Below are 26,103 nucleotides of genomic sequence, written 5' to 3'. Positions count from 1 at the left end.
TGCTGTTGGGTTTCTCCAGCTGCTGCATGCTCCCTCTAGGGGAGATGTCCAAGAAGTGCTGGAGGCGGTGTGGGGAAAGACAGGACAAGACAAATGTGCTTTCTGCAATTTGGCAAATATAAAAAAAGATTGGCAGATGAAATTAAATGAAAAGTAGATACTGATTATGATCGTGTCTGTGCATCTCATATTTATTTTTAAAATTATTCTTAAGAAACAAAGAGCCACAGTATACATCATGTTTTCTCTCTTTATTGATAGATTGGTCTGATGATTTTAATAACTGTGTTGTATGCTTCTTTGACTGTAGGTATCAATGAATGCACAGACCCGACCATCCATCACTGTGATCACAATTGCACCGACACACCCACCAGCTTCATCTGCACCTGTCGTCCGGGTTACCGCCTTATGTCGGACAGCAAAACGTGCGACGATATCAATGAGTGTGCAGAGACACCGAGCGTGTGCAGCCAGGTCTGCGAAAACACAGTCGGCTCTTATGTTTGTAAGTGCGCCCCCGGATTCCTCCGAGAGCCTGACGGCCACAGCTGCCGTCAGAACAGCAACATCTCACCCTACCTCATCTTCAGCAACCGCTATTACCTTAGGAACCTGTCGACAGACGGGCACGCCTACTCTATGATACTGCAGGGCCTGACCAGCGTGGTGGCCATGGACTTTGATCGTGTCGACAAACGTCTTTATTGGATAGATGTGAGTCGCAGAATGATTGAAAGGATGTACTTCAATGGCAGTAACAGAGAGGTGGTGGTCAATGGAGTTCTGCATGGAGAGGGCCTTGCAGTTGACTGGATAGCCAGGAAACTGTACTGGGTGGACAGCTTCTTGGATTGTCTCAAAGTTTCTGAACTGGATGGCCGATTTGTGAAGAAACTGGCTGAACACTGCGTCGATGCCAATAACACCTACTGCTTTGAAAACCCCAGAGCCATTGTGTTGCATCCCAAATATGGGTGAGTCTGGAGGCAAAGAGGGGAGTCCTATGATGAGTCAGATTGAAATATCGGCAGGGCCAATAATCTAAGCTGATATTATCACAATATGTTGGTATCAGCATATATGATGATAGATATTCTAGAAAGGAAATTACATTGAAGAAAACTGCAGAAAAAAGTGTTTTATAGGGAGAATTATTATTAATTATTTAGTAAGATTGTGAACTCCATTTCTAAATCATAATTTATTAATCATTTATTGTTAGAAACTGTTGATTTCCTGTAGACAAATTTAAATGTTTTGTGTATTAAGATGACTAAAAGACTCTTTGGGTAACATTATCAGTTAATTGAAGTTATCTGGAAATGTATCAACTGAATGTTAATAATACCTATAATTGGCACAAAAATACAGTTCTCAAGAATTTATAGAGAAATTATTATTTATTTAATTATTATTAATAATATTTACAGTTTTAGGTAACTGTTTAAAATGTTCTATTATGTTACTGCTACTGTCATCTTTAGCGATAATGTTTGTTGTTCACCTGTAAAATATCCAAATCTGAGATGAATTTTAGGGATGCTATTCAGTATCGTTATCTAAAAAAATACAAAGTCAGTATTTCTCATTCTCATACTGAGTAAAAATTGCTCTCCTGTCTTCAAATAGATGACGATAGCATGTTATCTAAAGTCATCTTCTTTGCTTCCTCTTAGATTTGTATACTGGACCGACTGGGGAAACAAAGCCTTTATAGGTCGTGTTGGAATGGATGGAAAGAACAAAGCAGCTATCATCACCACCAAGATCGAGTGGCCCAACGGGATCACGATCGACTACACGAATGACAAGCTCTACTGGTCCGATGCTCATCTCAGTTACATCGAGTAAGTGTAACTTGTCAGGTGGTGATCACACTGTTTTTGTCTGCATGAGACTTGGTAACATAACTTTTTATTTCTCTTGTTAGATACTCAAACTTGGATGGTCAACACAGACACACTGTGTATGATGGAAATTTGCCTCACCCGTTTGCTCTGACCGTGTTCGAGGACACTGTATACTGGACTGACTGGAACACACGCTCAGTGGAGAAAGGCAACAAATACGACGGCTCTGATCATCAGGTCCTGGTCAACACCACTCACAGACCATTTGACATCCATGTATGTCATCCTTACAGACAGCCTATTGGTGAGTTTAAATCTCTGAATGTTTTTGTTTAAGCTGATTTAAAGGTCCAGTGTGTAAGATTTAAAATGTGGCAGGTTTCTATGGCAGTTCACAATTGGAAAACTTTTCTTAGCTTTTCTTTTCTTAGCCACTGTAGTTTTTCCTTCACTCAAGGATGAGATGAGGAAGTGGCAATCGATAACCACACCACTAGATGCCACTAAATCCTATACACTGATCCTTTAAGTAGAGGTATCAACCACAACATGAACAATGCCTGGCCTGTGATTGCCCAGCTGCGGTGAGATTGTTAGTCGAACTTGTGGCTCTTCCTCTCACAGTAAACAATCCTTGTGCGGTGAACAATGGAGGCTGCTCTCACCTGTGCCTGATCCATCATGGGGGGCAGGAACACACCTGTGAGTGCCCTGATCATTTCCTGACTGTGCAGATAGGAGGTGTGACCCGATGCCTTCCCATGTGCACCAGCACCCAGTACAGATGTGCTAACAATGAACGGTTTGTAAATGAGTTTTTGCTGTTCTTTTTAGGCGGTGTGCAGCATTTTGAATATCAGTATACCACTGTTGAACTGACTATGATGCATTAGTGGTGCTACCATGTATAGACCACTGACAGAAAGGTTGGTAGTTGTAGCCTCGTAACAGGGATTTTGTATCACTTTCAAAAATTGAAACCAGATTTCTTATCATGAACTTTATATCACAAAAAAGTGTTGGGCTACTTTCATCTCGACATTGCTTTGCTTTGTGTTTTATTATTCTCTTTACTGAGGAGGAGAAGCAAAGCACTGAAACCTTGCAAACGTTGTCAAAGTAAATCTCTGCTTCTCTTTGCAATGGGAAAACGCTGCCCCCTGCTGTTTGTGTCATGATATAATCCACCAGATTTTTAACAAAATCTTTCTTTGTTGACACAAATTGTGCACACACAGTGCAGTCATTGGCTCAGCAGAGGCTACAAATCTTTGTTGCATTCAGTTTTTAATGCCCACTTACATTTTTGCAGCTTTTCGTGGAGTTGTAAGTAGTTATATAAGCGATGCATTTTGAATGGTTAAAGGCAGTCAAGGAAATCTTTTTAAAAATAAGTTTCATTAAACATTCTTTGCACATTAGTCAATGCATGATGTAGAGCTCTGGCAAACACACTGAGCATTTTTGTGCATGCCTCTGCTTCAACAGTTGTATTCCTATCTGGTGGAAATGTGATGGCCAGAGGGACTGCAGAGACGGCTCAGATGAACCCTCCACCTGTCCGGCTCGCCACTGCAGGCTCGGCCAGTTTCAATGCAATGATGGAAACTGCACCAGTCCGCACTTCCTGTGCAACAGCAACCAGGACTGCCATGATGGCTCAGATGAAGACCCTGTGCTATGCGGTGTGTTGTGATTTATTTAATTTTTTTATGTAATGTATTCTTTTGGTACATCTTGAAATAACAAGTCTCTGTCATCCCCTCTAGCTACACACCAGTGTGAAACCCACCAGTGGCAGTGTGCAAATAAGCGATGTATCCCTGAGTCATGGCAGTGCGACGGTGAGGACGACTGTGGTGATCAGTCTGACGAGGACCCTGCCCACTGCTCCACCAGGACCTGCCGTCCGGGACAGTTCAAGTGCCGCAATGGACGCTGCATCCCCCAGAACTGGAAATGTGATGTTGATGATGACTGTGGCGACAACTCTGATGAACCCATAGAAGAGTGCAGTAAGTAATACAGTCTGTTGTTTGTTTGTATCTTTCTTTAACTGGACTCACAATCTGAGTAGAAACTGTCAAAAGTCTTTGCCTCCTTTATGTGACAACCATGATGTTTTCTCCACAGTGGGACCGGCATATCGATGTGACAACCACACAGAGTTTGACTGCAGGACCAACTACCGCTGTGTGCCACTTTGGTCTGTTTGCAACGGCCACAATGACTGCAGAGACAACAGTGACGAGGAGGGCTGTGGTGAGTCAATGACTGGACTGAGGTCCTGATCAGATCACATTTATTCGCTTATAAATATTCCGGAGATCTCAGAGGATTAAAATGATCACTGGATGGACTCGAGATTATGTAGTTTAAGGAGTGAGTGAAGGGCAATTAGCCAACACCTCAGCCTCTGGTGGAACATTACACAGTGAGGTAGTGGGAGGTGCTGATGGAGAGGGTCTCACTGCTCACCCTCCCCCGACATTTGCCTCTCTCTGAGCGCACGGCAGATTTATAAGCTGTCCGGTGGTATGGGTCTACATATATATGTGCTCTGTCCTTGCGTGGGGGCAGGGTTCACACAAGTCTCTTTGTACTTTTCTACGATCCAAACACACTTGCGGCGGCCCTCCCGTCTCTTATCGGAGGCCCTCACTCCATTAGTGCCATGCCCGCGCAGGACGGGAGATCCGGGCTAATCTTCCTGTAAGAATGTAGCAGATGGGCCAGGTGGAGGGCTAGGAGGACTAGCTAATGCTGCGCTATCTTTGACCCCCTCGGCACTGTGTGGTAGAGACGGCTCAGACTAGCTCTCCTCCACTCCTCTCCCGTCTGTGCTTCTCATCTCCTGCAGTCTTATCCTCTACAGGCACATACAGGCTCGGACAGAGGTCACCCATCTGTCCTGAGCACGCTGCTCTCCCTCCCCATGACTGTTGCGGTTTAATTAAAAAACAAGATGCCTTTCATTTCAAACTGACAGTTTCATCATTACTTAAAATCCAAAAAATGTCCCAAAAATGTGCTGTTTTTTTTTTTTTTTTTTACAATTATTGGTCGGAGCATCATCATCTTTTCTCTGACTGCTGACTGCTCGATGTAGAAAAGTGTATAAAATGTAGCTTATACTGTGAGAGTCCTCACTGTATTATTCAAAGTTTACTATACAGACATGTGTTGGTGCCACTGTGGTACACTTATGGTTAATTCAATCTAATACAACAGCGCATCATCAGTTTTTGTTGAAACTCTTTTTGAGAGGTGTTGATTCAGCTTTACAGTCTTTTTTTTTGAGCTTGCAGTATGCAGCACTGTTAACCAGTGTTGTGTTATACTTACAGATCTTACAGTCATTTATAAGTGAGGATGGCAGGGTGACGAAATTTTAGAAACACATTTCACACACTATAATTCAGAAACACCACAAGCAACTACAGCTTTTAAAGTGACCATAAAGTTCAATCAACACTTGATATTATTTTGATATTTAACATATTTAACATATTTAACTAATTAAATATTTAATATTAAAATGTAATATATTAAAATCTCTAAGGTAGGATTGCATTTGATGGGTGTTTTATTTAGTTTAGCTTGACTTGCCTATATAGTACAAATTAATAGGTACTGAAAGACTAACTTAATCACATGCAGTCCAAACCTCAAAGTGCCTAAGTTGAAAGAAATGATTATTATAAGGCAGAAAAGGTAGAAAAGACACTTTGAACAGACTGTACGTCAAACATAATGATTAAAAACAAGGACCTTGTGCAGGACATTCACATATCTGCTCTTTTCCCAGATGAACTGACCTGTGATCCTAACGGAGATTTCCGCTGTGACAACCACCGGTGCATCCCGCTGAGGTGGAGGTGTGACGGGGACGACGACTGCGGGGACAACTCTGATGAGCGCAGCTGCAGTGCGTGCTGTTCACTGTAACAGATAAAGTCATATCACTCGGTGTTTGAGGGCTTTAGTTTGAGTACTGATGAGAGCATGAGCATTGAAAATCTGGGTACATTGTCATGATATCAGGTTTACTGTGGGATTTTAGCATAGCTCCTGTAAATTGTCCGAATGAAAAAGGAGTGTTGATGTCAAAGAATAGTCCGGCTATCATTTTATCAGACAGCAGGGAGGTTTTGTAAGAGGCTCAACACTTCTGCCGACAGCAGAGCGCTGAGAGAGGTAGTCTTATCAGCTGCTAGAGAAACAGGCTGTCCTTAGTGTGTCAGAAAGAGGGAGTGAAGGAGTCTGTCACCCTTTGCCCTGGAGAGTTTAGACATGTCTGAGAACATGCCAGTTAATAGCGATAATGCAGCTCCTCAACAGAGAAATAGTGACTGGGGTTAAATCATGGTGGTACCGCTCCCCTACTTGCTATGCTGCTGATGCCAGGAGAGTTTGACTCTGGTGAACTCATGAGCTCACTGCAGAGTAACGGCTGTTCATGCTGCTTGTGATAGCGTGGGTGTTTTATGTCATAATACGGAGGAAGCATTTAAAAACCTTTGACAGGTTTGAGAAATGTATCAGTTCAAGATACATAAGAGCTTCTGACATCCCTCTGATTAATGTGTATTCGTCTGTCTGGAAATTGAGTAAAAACAAAAAATAAAACGCTTGATTCCACGCCTTTTAATTTCTGTTTTCATGTTTCCCCTCAGCTCCACGCGCGTGCACGGAGAGCGAGTTTCGTTGTGATAATCTGCGCTGCATTCCTGACCGTTGGGTCTGTGACCATGACAACGACTGTGAGGACAACTCAGATGAAAGGGACTGTGGTAAGTGGAGGCTCTTTGTTTGCTGGCTGTTTGTGAGTAACGGAGGGCTGCACTAAACAAAGAAGCAATAAAACTTCACGATTTGAAGCATGGACAGACAGGACCACCAATAATGTTTAAAAATAGTTTATTCACTCTGCTACGCTCACTGAACATCACATAAATAGAAGTTCTTATAGATAAGATGCAAGAAATTAAATTAGTGTGTGTGTTTTTCCATGTAGGGTCCTGTGAGAGTCTTTTATTCAACTTGCTATATAAGTTGTATACTTTTATGTGAGGTAATGCTACATTTCGTGCTGGTTTGGTTGTTGTTGCAGAGCTGCGGACTTGTCATCCCGGTTACTTCCAGTGCGGCAGTGGACATTGTATCGCTGAGCGCTTCAAATGTGATGGCAATGCTGACTGTCTGGACTATACAGATGAGACATCTTGTCGTGAGTGTCCCACACTTAATAGTTTTCCCTGTGACGATTATTGTTGTCTTTAAGCAACGAATACAGCATGCATGTGTTCCTTTTTATCGTATTTGTTTGCAAACTTGAGTTTGACAGAACTCTTCCGACTTTCAGCGACCCGCTTTCCCAACGGCACATACTGCCCTCCCTTCCTGTTTGAGTGCAAGAACCACGTGTGCGTCCAGCCTCATTGGAAATGTGACGGCGACAACGACTGTGGAGATAACTCAGACGAAGAGCTCCACCTCTGCTGTAAGAAGTCTAACACACACACAAAACTAAAGTATATTAGATTTCTGTCAGGTTGTACTGCTCAGAATAACATCAAACTTAGTATTTGATCAGTATTTGTGAGTGGATCTGCTGTTTTTGTTCATCCACAGTGGAAATCCAGTGTGAGACTCCTTTCCGTTTCCGCTGTGACAACAACCGCTGCATCTACAGCCATGAGCTATGCAACTCTGTTGATGACTGTGGTGATGGCTCTGATGAGAGGCAGGAAAACTGTGAGTAGATAGTTTGCAGCTGTTTCTTTATTAAACATAACTACATGTATGTATCTACGGGATCTCTTGAGTTGATGTGTTTCTCTCCATCAAGGCCAAAGCCCGACTCATGGACCCTGCACAGATGACGAGTACAAATGCAGTAACGGACAGTGCATCCCTCTACAGTACGCCTGTGATGATTTTGATGACTGTGGAGACCAGTCGGATGAGCTTGGCTGCCGTGAGTACATTAACAAAGAACACATTAGTAATTGCTAAACATTTTAAAATCAAATAAAGTTTTAGAAATTAGTCATTACTGCACAATGTATCAGCAGGAGTACAAAATTAGATTTTAAATTTAAAAAATAAAATCATAACTGGTTTCCAATACTTTGGATGGAAATATGTTGAATTTTGGAGACAAGATATCATAAAAATGTATTCTTCTGAGTTATTTTAGTCAGATTATAAGAAGTAATAATATATCTTATGGTGGATTAAACCTCTGGTTCTTCTTAAAGACTTCCACTTGACTGATACTAGATTGGTACCAGGACTAACTGTAAGTAGTATGCAGTTATCTCCAGTGTGTTTTTGTATTTGCTCCTCTTAGACCACGGCAGTGGACACACGTGTGGTGACAACATCTGTGAACACAACTGTACCGACCTGACAGAGGGAGGCATGCTCTGTTCGTGCAGGCCTGGCTACAAGCCCAGAATGACAGAAAGACACACCTGTGAAGGTAAAAGACAAATCAGTTAGTCTTGATTCATCTAAATACGGACACAGAAGTATTATTTTACAACGCTTGATTCATGTTTGTTCTTTTTATTTCTTTTGCTTTTGGAAACAGACGTGAACGAGTGTGAGGTGTATGGCACGTGTCCTCAGGAGTGCAAGAACACAAAGGGCAGCTACGAGTGTTTTTGCGCTGAAGGGTTTCTTTCTTTTGGTGAGCCGCATGGGACAGAGTGTGCTGCCCAGGGTAAGAGCTCAGCATTCACACGTAGAAGGAAATTCTTTACAAATGTTCCTCTTTATTTGCTAATAGTGTTCACCATGCCTACATTTCTTTATAGGAAATCCACCAGTGCTGCTCCTACCAGACAACGTTCGCATCCGTCGTTTTAACCTGTCCTCTGAGCAGTACTCAGACTATGTAGACAACGCTGAGCACATCCGAGCCTTGGACTACGTGTGGGATCCAGAGGGACAAGGACTCAGTAAGGACAAGGACTTCTGCTGTCAACATTTTATTGCTGCAGTGAATTTCACTAACAAAGACCACGGCAATAGATTAAAGTTTAGATGGGTTTATTGCAAGTGGAAATGGATGACTTACAGGAGAGAAGAAGTGATGGAGGGTCGAAGGTATGGAGGTTTGGAGGGTCAAAAGTATGAAGCGCTGAGGGTCAGAGTTGTCGAAGGTATGAAGGGATGAGGCGATGTAGGGACCTAGGTCGGAGGGAGGAGAGAACAGGGTCGTTGGTGGATGGAGGTTGACCGGTATCGGGAAGACTGGATGAAATCCGCGAGTTGAGACTCTGGGTGGGGGACCGTCTCTCTGTAGCTCTATGTCTTAGAGCCCCATGGTTCCTGTGTATGGATGAAAGAGAGAAGAGAAAAAAAGAGAGACGTGGACCATGTTCCTGAACCTAGTTATTAAACTTCATATAAAAAATCTATCATTTTGTGTAACCTTTATCCCCTGATGTGCTGTAGGTATTGTGTACTGGACAGTTCTGGGTCGGGGATCTGAGTTTGGCTCTATCAAACGTGCCTACATGACCACATTTAACGATTACGGCAACAACCCAGTAAAAGACGTGGATCTGAACTTGAGATACATCGCTAATCCTGACGGCATCGCCTTGGACTGGGTTGGCGGGTAATTCACAAACATTACGTCTTAACCATTGCAGAGGTTGCTGTGGATATAGTTCACTTGCTCAGTGTATATTTATCACCTTTTTTTACAGGCACATTTACTGGACAGATTCAGGCACTAATCGGATTGAAGTGGCCAAACTAGACGGACGGTACAGGAAGTGGCTGATCCACACAGACCTCGACCAGCCTGCTGCTATTGTTGTCAATCCATCACTTGGGTATGAAGCGATAGAGTGTGAAAATAAGATGTCTCCATCCTTCATTTCTTTGTAGAGTATAAAAAACAATATTTTGTCTTTGTGATTGTCGACAGAATGATGTACTGGACGGACTGGGGCAGGAAACCCAAGATCGAATCAGCATGGATGGACGGTCAGCACAGAGAGGTGCTGGTGAAGGAGGAGGACCTGGGCTGGCCTACTGGTCTGGCTCTGGACTATCTAAATGGAAATAGGATCTACTGGTGTGATTCAAAAGAAAACATCATTGAGTCCATGAAGCCTGATGGCACAGACAGAAGGATCGTCATATCAGGAGGTCAGAACACTGAGATGTAGGACAGCAGAAACACAAACACATATGAAGTTTTATAATAAATCAAGTATTTCATTCAAAATGCATTTTTTTCTGTTTCAGACATTGGACATCCATACAGTCTGGATGTGTTTGAGGGGCATGTGTACTGGACAACAAAAGAGAAAGGTGAAGTGTGGAGGACGAACAAGTTTGGGAGAGGAAACAAAGTCAAAGTTCTGACCATCAACCCCTGGCTGACTCAAGTCCGCATTTACCAGGAGCACCGGCACAACCAGTCAGGTCAGAAGATTCATTCAAGAGGGATTCGTACAATGCTGTTTCAGAATACAACAAAAAAATTAATGTATCTCATAAACTGATGTTGGCAAATTAAATCTAAACCAAGTCCATCCATCCATTTTTACTTTTTCTTCAGGAAAGGTAGTAAGTATTCTTTTACTGGGGCACCCTGATGGCTCACCTGATGGTTCACCTGGTAGCACATGTGCTCCATGTACAGAGGCTCAGGTCTTGCTGTTTTGGCCCAAAGTTGAATTCTGATCTGTTGCCCTTGGCTGCATATTATCCCCCCTTTCTCTATCGCTACCTTCCTGTCAAAAGACTCAAAAGCCCCCAAAAAATAATCCTAAATAATAAGAAATGCGATTGTAAAATGATGAATGAAAATTTAAACCAATCAAATCAAAGATTTATTTCTAGACGCAGCTTATATATACAGCCTGTTAAAGAACGAACATCACAGCAGTGATTTGAATTCACAGAAAGAAATAAAGTTTAGTGTTGATGAAGATGAAGCTGCTCAGGGGTGAAGATGATCTGTGATCTTCACTTCACATCGTTTATTTCCTTTTTCGCTCTGAACAACATCTAACAGTGTTTTTCCTCTCTCTCCTCTTCAGTACCCAACCCTTGTAAGAACGTCTGCAGCCACCTCTGCCTCATGCGGCCTGGTGGATACACCTGCGCCTGCCCACAGGGGTCGTCTCCGGTGCAGTTTGACTCCAATGAATGTGACGCAGGTACGCAGCAGCCTGAGTGCATCTGCTGCCCTCACTCTCAAGTGTTGGCTTTTGTGTTGCATCTCATTTTGCATCTGTTAATCCCTTCTTCACATGTGCCTGGCTGCTCCTGTGTGGTTTTGTGAAACTGTGGTGTGATATCGTCTCGTTGTTGACTCTGTGTACGCCTGGCTTTTGCTCCTGCAGCCATTGAGGCGCCTGTCGCAATGCCTCTTGCATGCAGATGCATGAATGGTGGAACGTGCTACACTGATGAAGGCGGTCTGCCCAAGTGCAAGTGAGTTTAGTTGTAGATGTACACCATCAGTCGTATCCAGTAATGCCTGATATTTGTGGTGTTCCACCTTTTTCAAGTACACTCCAAGATGTTGTTTTCCCATGTAAAAAAAATGTTTGACTTGCAGATGTCCGTACGGTTACGTGGGCAGCTATTGTGAGATGGGGAAGTCGAGGGGCGCACCGGCAGGAACGGGTACTGCAATTCATCTGTTCTCAAAGCTTTCATGTATTTGTCTCATGCACACAAACGTGTGGCAGCGAGGTCTTTTGACATGATCTATTGGATTCACTTGAGCAGATCGAGGCCAAACGTGACCAACCAAACAGCTTAGAAAGCAGTCTGGCTCAGCAATTGTTGATGTTTTCTGGCTAAAACTTCCTTAATAAACAGCCAAATAATACGTGAATTGATCACTCATTAACTTCTCTAATGGTGTAGCAAACTAAATGGGTCATTAACTGAGATGTGCATTAATTTAACTAGTCAGCAAAAAGTTCTCACAGTAGGAATGTTTAAGATCAGCATCTCATCGCAAGGTCCCGATATGCATACAACTAAATATGTCTGCCTTTTCTTCAGCTGTGGCCGTTCTACTGGCAGTCATTATCATCATCATAACTGGAGCGTTGGTTGTTGGAGTTTTCCTCAACTACAAACGAACGGGATCTTTCATCCCCTCCATGCCCAAACTACCCAGGTATCTCGGCTCTCTGTGACTGCACGTGCTCGTCAATGAAAACTGGACCAAAGTTTCAGATCAGAGTTCAAACAGGAGTGTTTTGTTTTTGTCCTCAGCCTCAGCAGCCTGGTGAAGTCCGGTGACACGGGCAACGGGGTGACGTTTCGCTCGGGTGATAATGTTGACCTTGGACCATCACACATTGGAGTGTCATTTATTGACACAGCCATGCAGATGGTGAGTCCTGCAGAGACGCTCATTAGCGGTTAATATTTTTTTTAGTATCGGCACTTTAGACTCACAAAGTCTTCCTTATAGAACTGCTTGTATCAGCATCAGTAGGGAAACAATAGCGTTCCTTTTAATGAATGTAAAAAACAATCTAATCAACATAATTTTCCCACAGGACGATCATTTTGCCATGGAAGCTGGGAGGCAGCCAATCACATTTGAGAACCCGTTATACGCCACTGCTCCTGGAGTGTCCGGTGATCCTGCGGTCATTCATGCCACGCAGGTGCTCACACATGAATGATTTGTTTTGTTTTCATGTCACAGAATTTAAATGGCCCATCACACATTAAAACCACATTTAACATGAAGACTTGCAGAAAGACAAACCACAGACTGTACAGGTTTAACATCATAACCTTAAAAATCATGGACAGAATTCACAAATGTACTTTAATTTAACTGTAATCACATGTTTATTTAGACTGTCTGTGAGAAGTGCATCTCAGAAGTGTACAGTATGAACTTTTCTTTTGTCATGCCACAAATGAGAAAAATAATGATAATGAGACTAACATGACATCGCTCTTCTTTACCAGGTGACTGTTAACGTGAGCGGCGAACAGCTGGAGAACAACTTTGTGAACCCGGTGTTTCGTGGAGATCAGAGTGTGGCCGTTGTGAACACGACATCTGTCAGCGCCAAACCTGTGCAGGTGAGTCTCCCGTGTGCAGTACGTCCGCAGAAAAACCACATTGTGAGTGTGACGCCGCCTCACGGTTTGTGTTTGTTTGCAGGAGTCAAAGTGGAGCCTGTTCAAGCGAAAATTAATGCCAAGCACCACATTTGAAAACCCTTCATATTCAGAGGTAAGCTTGGTGTTTGTTTTTTTAAGTTAGTTACCATACAGAGAGTATTCTTTCAGGTTGTTTACCCTCTGCATTATTTTTTACAGATGAAGGATGAAAAGCCTGCAGGAAGCAGCGGGGGCTCTTCTGCCCCTGAGCCGTCTCCGTTTGTCCCCCCAGCCAAACCTCAGAAGAGGGATCGTCCGAGCACCTTTTCGCCAACCGAGGACAGTTTTAAAGACACAGCCAACCTCGTGAAAGAGGACAGCGACGTATAACCCCTCTCTCGCAGACGGGAATTGAAAAAAAAAAAAAAGAAGAAGAAGAAGAAAAAAAAAGAAACACACTTTGCACAGAATTTATTTTTTTATGCAGCCTGTGTACAAAACTCAAAATTGTTTTAGGAGAGAGAAACACATTTCTATAGAATGAGGAAAGAAGTCTGCTGTTGACTATGCCTTCTGACATTTCTTATGCCAATTCTTGTGTTAATGTTTTCTTTATTCTGATGTACTATATGTATATCTTTGCACTGAAGCTGCTGATAGAAATGTTAATAAATAAGTTGTATATTTGTAAATTTGAACAGGAAGATTTTGTCTGAAAATATCTTTGAAATAGATCCTATGAATAATTCAACATAAACACAATAACACACAGAAGAAGTGAGCTGCATTCTGAATGTACAGTACTTATATGATCGAAGGTTATCAGAGAAATGTGTTGAGTTTTTTTTTTTTGTTGTTTGCCACTGAACAAAACTGAAGATGTATTATTCATCTTTCATGTTTATATACCTCATTTCAGGGCGGGAAACTAAATAAAAGCGAGAATAATTGGATTTTAACTTATGATTTTCATTTTCCAGGATAAACAGATGCAAGATGTTGAAATGTGCACAAAGCATACTCATTGTACTCAATCAAACTAATGTTCCCTGACTTTATGAATCATGATCTTTTTTTTTTTTTAAGTAATAATATTGGAACGATGGCCAAAATTGTTTGAAACAATACTTGAACGTGCCCCTGTTTGTTGCACGGAAATGAATTCATGTAGTTGATTATCGTTGAAGAGCAACACGTGACCTGAGGATGCAGACGTTTTATAAACACGGTGAATAAATTCTTTACAGAAATGATTTATTTTGCATCATAATGAGGACAAATAAAAAAAACACTTATCTGTGATCATCCACAACATGCTGCTGAGACGTGAATGAATAAATTTCCTATTTTGTAACACAGTCTTGAAACATTATTTTTTTTAAATCTTTTTTTCCACAATATTTCTTTTATCACTTTTAGTTGCCATGCACACACACACACACACATACACAAACAGTGCTCACACCAAAGGAGAGGTTTAGTTTCTTTAAGCCTTCGGTAGGGGAAGAAGCGAACGGACAACAAAGTCCAACACAAATGAAGGAAGGTAAGACAGAGGAATCCAAAAAAACTTGGCATCCCATCCGGCACTATAACGCGTGCGTGGGAAACGAGCTGTCAGCGCGTGCTCCATACACCTGGTCACCTTAGAGATATCTGGGCTACACAAGATGTTCATGGAGAAGTCTTGAGATTTCAGATCTGATGGTGGGAAAAAACAAACAAAATAAATTTGTCATTTAGAGTAATTTATTTGATTTGTTATTAAAGAACATGGTGTATTTCCACTCACAGTCATCAAAGTATGTAGGTCCATAGGAGTCTTTGATATCTTGAGGGAGGCGAGTCCAAAGCCTCTTCAGGTCAGCATTAATAAGATCGATCTGGGTAACGGCCGTCTTGAAGAAACCAGGCTCAATAATGCTCACTTTGATGCCAAAGTGTTGCATGTCCCTCCTGAGAAGCAGAAGAAGCAGATCATTCTATTTCTTTGATTCAGCTTTATTTTGAGATTTTTGAATGGAAAGTAACTAAATACTTTTACTCAATTTTTGAACATCTTGAACTTGAGTATTTCCATTTTATGATACTTTGTACTTCACTAAATTTCATAGAGAAATATTGTACTTTTTACTCCACACTACAATTATTGCAGCAAAAATGCAGACATGCGGCAAAAAGACCACAGGTTAGAGTCGAACCTGGGCTGCTGTGTTAAAGACTGAGCCTTTGTACAATGGGTGCAGACTCTACAAGGTGAGCTTGGTGAGCTACATTGTGTCTAAAACAAACAAAAAAAGATGTTCATTGACCTCCAGATCATCTTCGGTTGCTTCTACCATCAATGAAGGGGAGCTTGTGAATGTGGTCCAGCAGTAGGCAGGATGATAAGCTTTGCATTAATGCCAACACAGATCAGCTCTAATATTTACTATTATTTGTGTGTTTGGCAGTCACTCTTAAAAACCCAAATCTGGTGATTTTTTGCCACTTGTACATCCGTAGGTCATCTTACTGGACTCTCAGCACTTTACACAGTGAGTTTAAGCTTCAGTCAGGATGGAAGTTTTGGGCTTTTTGTGACAGATTTCTGCAGTAATGTTGGTGTTAACCTGCTTTCTGTGGTTTGATAAATGTGTGATAAATCTGTTGTCCTTCTCTTACCTGAGGGAGTCGGAGAAGGCTTCCACTCCATACTTGGACGGGCAGTATCCTCCACCGGTGAGAGTCAGTCTGCCCAGTATACTGGCCACGTTAACCACCCTGCCCTGGGCCTTTTTCAGCAGTGGTAGAAACTGGAGGGTCACATCAATAACTCCTATCAGATTCACATCCAAAACCTTTGCGAAATCCTCAAACTGCATCCATTCTGGTGGGCCGATCGGTGTGGACCTGCCAGCATTATTCACCAGACCCCAGAGACCTGCAGAGGAGAGAGAGAGAACATGATTATCAGCTGATATCAACTTCTTTACTTTGGCACAAAAATCTAAAGGACAATGCTTGATCAACTAGAATATTTTTTTCTTGTTGTATCTTTGTATTTACATCAGACCTGCAGCTAATTGATAAACATGCCAATCCTTTTCAGTGAAAAATCACGTACAGCTTCATTAAATTCTGGTTTTATTCAAGTGATTCACCATATTCTGTCACGTATGACAAATAAAGCATCCCCTCCACCTGTCCACTAGGCGTCCCTGTTGCTCACCATCATCAGCTATGTGATCCACACCTGGGCAGGTGTGCGACGCCCTCTGAATGCCTGCATAACCCTGCAGACGCTCCCTGCTCCGACTCATTCCTGCTCTCTCTGACTCAGTCTCAACTTTCAGGCTCTGGCATGTAAGTGTGTATGGATGAGTTTTCTTCATCCATACACACTTTACACCACTGACTTACTGGCTGCTACATGTTTTTCTGATATGTGTTTTGTAAATAAATCTATTCACTTCACTACCACCTCATGTTGTCTCCTTTCTTGTTGCTGTCTTTGAGCCGGGCTGTGAAACTGTACATGACTAAAATCATAAATTAAGTTTATATGCATTTAAATTTGTTTCTATGGCACATTTTTCACTGTAACCTTTGAAGCTCAGCCTCTGCTCAAAAATATCATACCCAAAATGAATAAAAAGAGGATATCTCTGCAACTACAAGATCTATTTGAATAATAATTGGCTGCTGGTTTACTGAGTTTTTGTAAGAGAGTGACACTGATGGTAACTGTTAAAAATCGGCACAGTCTCAGACTTATATGTGCTTGTTGCAGAGTTTCTCCTGTTTAATTTAATGTGCAATATGATTGTATTGTGACGTGATTAGTACAGTGTTTTGTGCTTTTTGTTGCAGAGTGACCTATTCTGTTATCATGTTTCTTTATTTTGCTTCACTGGCACCAGCACAAAGTCTATAAAAATGTAAATGTATCATTGTCTCATAATTCTAAATAATAAATGAGGGATCAAACTAACAAATCTCATACTGCATGAGACATTTATAAAAACATATGTCTGCTTGAGATTATGATGATGGAAAGGCATTTATCTAATCATTGTTGAAATGGGTAAATATCATACAGTACTATGGAAACTAGGCTACATACTTTGAGTTATGTCCACTGCTCAACGCAGAAATGTACAGGCATGATCTCTAAATCCAAGAGTGTTTTTATCAACTTGAAGTTCATATTTATGTTTGAAGACGGTTCCCTGAGTTTCTGACTTTAGAAATACAGCACATGAGGTAAGCATGTTCTCCCCCCTCTTTAAAAAATGTGTTAAACACATGAGTAGGAGGATGATGAGTTGACGATGGGATGGTCCAGGTTGCCTTTATCTCTTCCAGTGCCTCACTCTAACTGGCACCCTATCAATGTGTACCCCCTGTCATCCGCCCAGCTCACCTCGCTCCCCGACCTCTTTGCTCACAAACTGCACCGCCCTCCTAATGCTCGAGCTGTCCGTAACATTCAGCAGGAGGGTCTTCAGTCTGGGGGAGGCCGTTGCTTTCAGATCTGCCGCACCTTTCTCTGTGAGACATGCAGCTATGACATGGAAACCTTTCCCATCCAACTGTCTGGCGAGCAGATTCCCAAAGCCGCTGTCACAGCCCGTGATGAACACATGCTTCTTGTTGAAGGCATCCACCTTGTAGGAATCTCTGATGTACCAGTGGATGGCAGCGTGAGCAGCCAGAAGTAAAGTGAAGGTTAAGACCATGTGTGACAGGGCTACCTAAAAGACACAGTCCAGAGATTTCAGGGGAGAAATATGCTTCTTTCTTCTTCTAAATATTCCACATATATTCTCCTTAAAGGATACAAATGGTGAAAATAAAGAAACCAACTTACCTCTAATAAATATGATGTCAGATTGTCAGTTGACACCTGAGTGGAAAAAGATCCCAAGAAATGGAAATGCATGAAATATAACAACATTATTATAACCAACACCTTTCGTGTCCACGCCATCCTCATTAACCCTCATCTTTACTGAGAGTAAGCAGCAGTAAATAAGGGTGAACCTGCTTTCCACACAGATCCTCAAAGGTCCCATATTCAGTATGTGCCTGCTGGTTTGTGATACTGGGATTCATTCTAAATTTACCTGTAGATACACACGACTAACACAGACCATCAGCTGAAACGTTAAAGACTTTAAAGGATTGCATCTAGTGGTGCGACCACTGCACTGCTAGCTCTTCACATCACCCTCGGCTCTTCCTAGTGTAAAAAACATTTGAAAAGGCCTTTTTGCACACTATTATACCTGCAATATTTTAACTGAAAGCAGGGTTTGTTTATCTGTTTTAGCCATAACATTAGGACCACCTGTCTAATAATAATAATACTGTGTAGGTCCCCCTTTGCCGCCAAAACAGCCCTGGACTCCACTGGACCTCTTAAGGTGTGCTGTGGTATATGGCACTAAGACGTAAGCAGCAGATCCTTTAAGTCCTTAAGGTTCAGAGTTGTTCGTCCAATCTGGGGACTCTGGAGGTCAATTCAAACCATTCATGAACCAGATTTGTCTCGTGGCAGGTCGCATTTTGCCATCAGAGAATAGCATTTCCAGGTAAGGTGTACATGATCTGCAACAATGCTTAGGTAGGTCAGATCAGACCACATGGGTCAGCCTTCGCTCCCCACAGGCATTACTGAGCCTTGGCTGTCCATGACCCTGTTGTAGCTGCATTTTTTAAATGCTCTGACCCAGTTGTCTTGCTGTCCCAAAGTGACGAAGTCAATCAAACCTTATGCTTGCCCATTGTTCCTGCTTCTAACATCAACTTTGAGGACAAGATGTTCACTTGCTGTATAATATATCTCATCCATTGACAGGTGCCATGACAACAAGATAATCAGTGTTACCGGTCAGTGGTCACAACAGCTGATCGGTGTTTATTCCTGTAATAGAGCCATTTTAGAGTCCAGTCCATCGAATAAATGTGAATCCTTTATACAATAACATATGGAATAATAATAATAATCTAACAAATGTGGCTACATGTGGTCAAATAATGGGTCCAGTCCACTAAAATAACAAGAAAAATAACAAGAGTGGCATTGAGTCGTGCACATACTGTAAGTCTTATCATGAATTATGACTTTTACTTTTGATACTTTAAGTACATCTACAAATATTTATGTACTCTTTCAGGAGTTTAGAATCTTTGTATTGTGTTGTTGCAACTTTTAAATACACACACACACACAGAGTCCGAGAGTAACTGAATTTTGTTTGCAGCTCTCAAATAATTTAAAATCAGATTTTATGACCATGAACTAAACCAGATTCACAAAATCTTTTATTTTATTTCATTTATTTGTTATAGTTGAGTGAACTTTTAATTTCAACCACTAGATGGCGTCAGAGCTCATTAAACTGGTTTGTACAAAAAAACAAACAAACACTCTTATTCCTTCAAGTCCCTTAATATTAATATCAAATAAATCGACATAATGATGCAAATATTCAGACGCCAACTGTCACTGATAAAACAATATTAAATGTATAATAATAATAATAATAAAACTGCAAACATACCATGGCTGCAGTTGTTTAGATGAAGATGCGTCTTCCTCAACAGAGAATATGAGTAAACTGAATGCAGTGACGATCCTTTCTGATTGTGTTTGTCTACAGAATCAAAGTCCATAGTGGATATGACAGCAGGGCTAAATGTTTCACTAGCATGGTGTTGCACAATAGACTTCACCAGATAACATGACCCATGTTTCAGGTAAAACCATTCCTCTTTCACCTTAAATCCACTATGAGAACTCAACATCTGAGCCCAAACTCTGTGTTTGCACCTCAAACAAATAATGAAAAGACAAACAAGTTTTCCAATACAGGCATTTTATAGATTGCTGTCAATAGTATAAAGTTTTATGTGCAAACATTGATTGCAGTGCAAATGAAAGATGCATGTGTGACCTTAAACTTTTCTCCACAAACTCATCTGACAGAAACTACGGTGCAGATAATTCTGGTCTGGGGTTGGTTAGAATAAAAAGTCTATCCGTGATGCAGGTTGGCATGTACGACAGAGGCAACCACAGCAACTTTGCGTCCCATCCAGGAGAGTAGCGAGTGCGAGGGTGAACGGCAGAGACGGCGTGCTCCATACAGCTGATCACCTTCATCAGGTCACTGTCCGTCAACTGCCTGAACCTCGAATCCAACTTGTCAAGAGCTGAAAGAGAAGCATTTCAGTTCATTAATAATTAATTAATTACTTTCTCAGAAGGAGCTTTGTAATTTTGGCAGTGCTAAGAGGTGAAATACAGACAAGGTTCAATTAGTACACTATCAAATAACGAACCACAATTAAACACTAAGCTAGAAGATCAGCTGAACTGGCAGAAATATGTAATTTGTCTACAGAAATGCATACAATGTTTTTTTCAGGAAACATTCAAACTAAAAATAGATAAGTTCTGAATTATGATGAGCTGAGTGAGCCTAATTACAGAAAATAATTAAGCTCCTACGACACAGGATGATTATTTCATTATAAAATTGAATTTCTGTGCCACCGATGGGCATCAGATCCTCAACAAAAGAAAAGAAAATCAGGATTTATTTCTATACATACCATCAGAGACCAAAGTCAGACCAGTGCTCTCCCTCTAATCAATCAAACCCAGACAAAAGCAGCATGTGGAGTCATGCTGAATATTTAACGCAAAAATGACAAAAGGGCTAAAGGTTGAAACATATCAGTGTGGCCGAACAGCCTTAGACCAGATAAAACAGCTGTTATCAACAGTGATTGCCTCTTTGCAGAAACTTTCTGGAAGCTTACAATATTCAGTGTCTGTGCTGTTACCCGTCAAACTGTCTCTCATCTTGACTACTGTCAACAAATTATGCTCCACACTCTTCTTCCTCTATTTAAGAGATCTTCAAAATGTTTCCTCGTGTTTGTTCTAAGGAAGGATTTAGTCTCAAAGATGATTGCACCTTTAGTACCTTCAGTATTTTTAGGGCTTGTAGATTCAAGAGTTTAAAATTAAGAGACCCGGTTCATTTGGGGAATTAATTTGACTGTGAATGCAGCACTAATTATTCTTTGTATCCTACATGTGAACATACATCACAATAATGAAAGATATGTATAAATAATATTGCCTCTAATAGCAGAAATAAATAAAGCCTCCGTTTGAACAGTGGAGAGAAAAAGAGAAGAACAAGAAAAAAAAAATAGGCAACATAATTATTTATTTACAGCAGAACTGGCGACTTGTCTCTCGCCCAGTGTCAGCTGGGATCAGCTCCAGCCCCCTGCAGCCCTCATAAGAATAAGTGGTGATGGAAATTGGAAACAAAAGATGCAGTAACTCACATGATGCCAGGAAACCTTTTCCATAGTCGTCCTTTATATCCTGAGGCAACTTGTCCCAGAGGTTCCTTATGTTATCTTTTACCAACGCCGTATCAGTCACATTCGTTTTGAAGAAGCCTGGCTCAATGCACGCGACCTTCACTCCAAACGGTGCCATGTTTAAACTGGAACACAAAGAGGGTTACTGTAAGTCGAGACGCCACTCGTGAGAATAATAATGTACTGTATATACAGCATGAGCCAGTTACATGTCGTCTCACCGCAGGCTGTCATTGAAGGACTCCACTCCGTACTTGGATACACAGTAAGGTCCGCCGAACGGGCTGATTCGCCCAAACACACTGGCGACGTTCACCACTCTGCCCTTGGTCATCTTGATGAGAGGGAGGACGCTCAGCGTTACGTCGATGACGCCGTACAGATTGACAGATATCATGGACTTGAAATCATCGATGGTGAGCCAGTCGGTGGGACCGGATGGCACAGAGACTCCGGCGTTGTTCACGACAGCCCACAAGCCTGATGATGAGACAATAAACACAATGAGTTGAGAATCAGAATACTCACACGCACTTTGCATCATCTAGAAGTGAAAAAAACAAAAAACAAAGCCACTCACCTTTCTCTCCAACCACAGACTTGATGAACGCCGCTGCTTTCCTGACGCTCTCAGAGTCGGTGACATCCAGGTGAATGGTGGTCAGTCTGCCGGAGGCGTTCTTCTTCAGCTCGTCTTCACCATTCTCTGTGTAACAGCTTGCAATCACACAGAAGCCCAGCTGGTCCAGGTGTTTCGCGAGGACGTTACCAAATCCACTGTCACAGCCAGTGATGTAGACGTATTTATTCCCCTTGTTGGGCACTCTTTTGCGTTCCTTGTACCAACGATAGATGAAACAGACAGCCACCGGTACGAAGACATACATGAACATTTTTCTATAGGCAAAGAAGAAAACCACGTTATTATATTAATGTTTGGCATGATGATCTCTGGAGGGGAATGGCCTCCTAAAAACCAAACTGTGCGAGTTCAATGAGAAATAACTCACATTAAACAAAAACAAAAAAGAGAGAGAGCTGCTTCAGAAGATTGTATTAATTATGCATAACTTTCATAAAAACATGCAAGAAAGCAAAATTAAGAACATACAGTCTGATTATGGATATCATCCAGAGCACTGTGTCAGTCTTAATCTATCCAGAGAACAGAGGTCCGTTTGTGGCCAGTTGAGATGTGGACCAGTTACCTCTGGCGGTGAAAACTGGACGCAGGATAGAAAGTGTCTCCTGTGTGATCTGTGAGAGGTCAGAAATGATACACACTTTTTGTTCAATTGTCCAACATATCACAATATTAGATACAGGCTTTGTCTTAAGATGCCAGCAGAATGTCCTGATTTATTTTCTATGAAATAGTTCTGATATATCACAGTTTGAGATGGCTGCAATAAACACAATCCTCCATTTGTACCATATTAAAATGGACAGACTCGAGGACAGCTGTGGCCAAAAGCTACTTCAGTTTCTTCCACTGTGTGCATGACGGGAAATAATCTCAAAATTAATCTAGTGTTGTGACCTCTTTGCACAATCACAAACAACTCTATGACTTTTGACACACTGTCTTTACATGACTTGTCTTTTAAAAGTTTTCTAGTGTTTGGTAGACTTCAGTTGCTGTTCTGGAGCTTTCAACTGTAACACATGATCTTCTTCAGTACGGCGGATAAATTAAATACACGGTAGATAAAAAAAAGTCTGCCATCAGTTTCACTGAAGTTCCCATGACCGTAGTTGTACAACAAACTGTGCAAATGTTAGAAATTAAATAATTATCTTAGTTCTTATAAAACCAAAGCGGTCAGAGAAAATGTGGAATGTTAGACTCATATTTTATCTGATTAGTTCAACTCCTATTAATACTTTTTAATACCTAACATCAGACATTTGACGTTTTAGTATATGCAATATCAGGTTTTCTTCATTTATAATAACAGCTTAAATTATCAATTTACTGATCACAGACACTCCAACATGTGTGATATTAAATTGGATATCTTTGTGTTTTGATTTTTTTCTTTTTTAATTTAATTAGATCTGTTTGTGTCTCATTCTTTCTCGGTCCAAATTGTTCTGAAATGAACATCTAACTAACATCACTCCTCATGTGCTGAAGGGGCTTCACGTTACCACTGTAGCCGGGATTGAACGCTTCGTACACGGACAGTCAAGAGGACAGCACCGGGGCAACTTAAAGCTGTTTAAAACACCTCAGTGGGGATAAAAAACAGACAACTTACATGAATCAGTCGTGCAGGGTCAGTTCAAACAGACACAGATGAAGGCGACAGCAACAAAACTTTGTTTTCTTCTTAATTTTGTGATGTTTTTATGCGACTTCCGGCCAAAGTCTTCCGCACTCGGCTCAGGACAAATGAGGTGTGAAGAAAGAGCGTCATCTGCTGCTGACCCAGGTAATGTCTGCATGTGGGACAGACAGACAGACAGACAGATAAAAAAGAAGGCCAACAAGCTCGACAGGTAACAGACAGAATATGAATAAGAAAATAGTGTGATGGTGCAAAGTACTGATGGGAATTTCGGCTCTTTTTGGAGAGTCGGTTCTTTTGGCTCTGCTTACTACAAGGAGTCGGCTCTTTCGGCTCCCAAACGGATCCTCACATTTTATTAACTGTTTTTTATTGATTATTATTATTATTGTTGTTGTTGTTGTTGTTGTTATTTTATATTTTTAAATGTTATAATATTTTATTTTATTTTTGACATTGTGAAGCACTTTGGTCAGTGCATGCTGTGTAAAAATGTGCTGTATAAATAAAACTTACTAACTATTTAATTAATTTATCACCCAAAATAATGCAAAACTACCTGAAAAAATGAATTACTAATGTAAAAATACATGACATGACATCAAATGTTTATCCTTTATGGCTTTATTTTACAAACACACTCAACCTTGAAAAAATGCCTTTGAGCTGCTGGTGGCATTAAAATAGGTCCCAACGATAGATAGATAGATAGATAGATAGATAGATAGATAGATAGATAGATAGATAGATAGATGCATGAGGTAAAAATCGGTGACAACAGTATGAATAGAAGGAGGAAGAACATACTCTTGTGCACTAACTTGTGCAAATGTGCATTGTGAAAAACTTAAATGAGTATGGCATATACAATATAGTCAGATAGTCATGATATTTATATGTTTGTGTACATATTTTCAATAAAATGTGGCAACCTTTTAACAACTTAAGAACAAGAAGACAATGGAGAGTGCAACAGATGTGAAAAAGAAACATGGTTTATGATTGCTTTATGTGCATGCTCATGCATCTATCTATCTATCTATCTATCTATCTATCTATCTATCTATCTATCTATCTATCTATCTATCTATCTATCTATCTATCTATCACACGCTACTGAGGCTGAATAAATTGTTAAATTGCCAATATGTCTTGTTTCTTCACACTTCAATCATGCAATCCACCAAACAAGAGTCAACAGCAAAGAAAAGCTGTTTGTCAGAGAGGATTTGGCAAATTTTTCATGGGCGCAACTCACATACTCAGCTGTGCTGCTCATCTGTGCATCTATGCATGTTCTTTACAAACCATTGCACCATTTACCGTACAGACACAGGAGGTAAAACCAACTCTGAGTCATTCATGCTACTCTGTGAATGGCAAGAATGCTGCAGGGCGTGTTGGGAACTGTGTCACACCTGACACAATGAAGTGCTCTGAAGAACTAGTTCTAAAACACACAATATCTGCATAGCAAGTAAATCCACAAATGATGCCATCACAATACTTTTCTCTTCTGCACTAACCCGCCTCAAGGAAAAATGGGTGAGGATGCTGTTTAGAGTCTAGAGTCCCACATTCACCACTATTGACCCCAGCAGGTGGGTTACTAAACTGTTTGACCTGGGTCTGACCCACAGAAAGGCTGCATCTAGGCTGTGCATCATGGCTGTACATCAAGGCTGTGCCCCCTCCTATATTATATTTTTTACATGTTTAGCAGGATGAGAAAACCTGTGAAGACAAACAATGTCTTACAAATAAAAAGCAATACAGATCTACAGTTTTGTAAAAGTGTGAGAGCACTTAGTACATGTTGTTCTAGCCTGTTTGAATATGCCCAAAAATGTTTCATCAGTGCTGGTTTAATTTAATTTATTTTGGTTGGCACACATTGGAGCTGAAGTCATGGTAGCTGTCAGGAATCTGCTGTGAACACAGGCAGCACAACCTTCAACCTTTACTGCTCTCTGTCTCGTCAGGAAGCTCTGGTAGTAAGGACCTACAGTATCTATCTGCAATATTTCCAGTGCTTCCTTTGATAGTCTTTAATCACCACACAGCCTCCTGGTTTGAAGAGGTGCTGTGGTGAGTTGCCTAGAGTGGACAGTAAAACCCGTGCAGAGCTGAAGGGGAAACTGATATGTTGACACAGTATTTTAACATACTGCCTTAATACAGGTTAGAATATAGCAATATGGTTTCTGGTCTAATCCCCATGTTTGATTGCCTCCCGTAATCTCAAATGGATTATGAAATGATGGATGGATCACTTCAAATGATGTCTAAAAGTTGGACCATTGCCAGTGCTAAGTTTGGTGGAAATTCCCCATCGTAGGATGATTTCTCTTAGGAGGACCTTAGTCACATTGTCTGAATCCTGTTTGGAAATGAGGGAAAAACACTAACCCATTTGCTGAACATGTCCACCAACACCTTTTCTTGCCTTC

The 26,103-nt window shown here is 41.1% G+C and overlaps 3 protein-coding genes across 4 annotated transcripts in view; 1 reads left to right on the top strand and 2 right to left on the bottom strand.

The window, feature by feature from the left end:
* The window catches only part of lrp2a (low density lipoprotein receptor-related protein 2a), a 44,863-nt gene extending 30,963 nt beyond the window's left edge, over positions 1–13,900 (top strand). Inside the window, exons 55-83 of the mRNA XM_027290913.1 lie at positions 311–977; positions 1,680–1,850; positions 1,934–2,157; positions 2,478–2,655; positions 3,342–3,538; positions 3,623–3,868; positions 3,987–4,115; positions 5,662–5,781; positions 6,530–6,646; positions 6,967–7,083; positions 7,219–7,356; positions 7,488–7,610; positions 7,705–7,833; positions 8,209–8,340; positions 8,452–8,583; positions 8,678–8,821; positions 9,321–9,486; positions 9,578–9,706; positions 9,802–10,025; positions 10,125–10,304; positions 10,925–11,044; positions 11,231–11,321; positions 11,449–11,516; positions 11,904–12,021; positions 12,120–12,240; positions 12,410–12,520; positions 12,834–12,950; positions 13,033–13,104; positions 13,191–13,900. Of these exons, the coding sequence (XP_027146714.1) occupies positions 311–977; positions 1,680–1,850; positions 1,934–2,157; positions 2,478–2,655; positions 3,342–3,538; positions 3,623–3,868; positions 3,987–4,115; positions 5,662–5,781; positions 6,530–6,646; positions 6,967–7,083; positions 7,219–7,356; positions 7,488–7,610; positions 7,705–7,833; positions 8,209–8,340; positions 8,452–8,583; positions 8,678–8,821; positions 9,321–9,486; positions 9,578–9,706; positions 9,802–10,025; positions 10,125–10,304; positions 10,925–11,044; positions 11,231–11,321; positions 11,449–11,516; positions 11,904–12,021; positions 12,120–12,240; positions 12,410–12,520; positions 12,834–12,950; positions 13,033–13,104; positions 13,191–13,361 (4,652 nt within the window). The 3' untranslated portion in view covers positions 13,362–13,900. The remainder of the gene's footprint in view (positions 1–310; positions 978–1,679; positions 1,851–1,933; positions 2,158–2,477; positions 2,656–3,341; positions 3,539–3,622; positions 3,869–3,986; positions 4,116–5,661; positions 5,782–6,529; positions 6,647–6,966; positions 7,084–7,218; positions 7,357–7,487; positions 7,611–7,704; positions 7,834–8,208; positions 8,341–8,451; positions 8,584–8,677; positions 8,822–9,320; positions 9,487–9,577; positions 9,707–9,801; positions 10,026–10,124; positions 10,305–10,924; positions 11,045–11,230; positions 11,322–11,448; positions 11,517–11,903; positions 12,022–12,119; positions 12,241–12,409; positions 12,521–12,833; positions 12,951–13,032; positions 13,105–13,190) is intronic.
* On the bottom strand, positions 13,825–19,734 carry rdh1 (retinol dehydrogenase 1). The gene is made up of 6 exons (XM_019255265.2): positions 19,520–19,734; positions 17,824–17,859; positions 17,377–17,707; positions 15,636–15,894; positions 14,764–14,927; positions 13,825–14,672 (listed from the first exon to the last, which is right to left on the bottom strand). The coding sequence occupies exons 1-6, from the start codon at positions 19,520–19,522 to the stop codon at positions 14,458–14,460; spliced, it is 1,008 nt and encodes a 335-aa protein (XP_019110810.2). The 5' UTR covers positions 19,523–19,734; the 3' UTR covers positions 13,825–14,457.
* An 83-nt stretch (positions 19,735–19,817) lies between these two features.
* Positions 19,818–23,822, bottom strand: dhrs9 (dehydrogenase/reductase (SDR family) member 9). Of its 2 annotated transcripts, none has more exons than XM_010756602.3 (6): positions 23,624–23,822; positions 22,571–22,619; positions 21,943–22,259; positions 21,584–21,842; positions 21,324–21,487; positions 19,818–20,171 (listed from the first exon to the last, which is right to left on the bottom strand). In XM_010756602.3, the coding sequence occupies exons 3-6, from the start codon at positions 22,253–22,255 to the stop codon at positions 19,948–19,950; spliced, it is 960 nt and encodes a 319-aa protein (XP_010754904.2). In that variant the 5' UTR covers positions 22,256–22,259; positions 22,571–22,619; positions 23,624–23,822; the 3' UTR covers positions 19,818–19,947. The 2 variants fall into 2 exon arrangements, with proteins under 2 accessions (XP_010754904.2, XP_010754903.2); XM_010756601.3 differs by having other exon boundaries at positions 22,474–22,619; positions 23,624–23,821.
* Between the last annotated feature and the right edge of the window lie 2,281 nt (positions 23,823–26,103).

Source organism: Larimichthys crocea, chromosome XVIII (genome assembly GCF_000972845.2).
Source record: "Larimichthys crocea isolate SSNF chromosome XVIII, L_crocea_2.0, whole genome shotgun sequence".
Classification (NCBI taxonomy): Eukaryota; Metazoa; Chordata; class Actinopteri; family Sciaenidae; genus Larimichthys; species Larimichthys crocea.
Note: the sequence above shows the minus strand (reverse complement) of the source record. Positions and strands in the feature narration are given on the sequence as shown.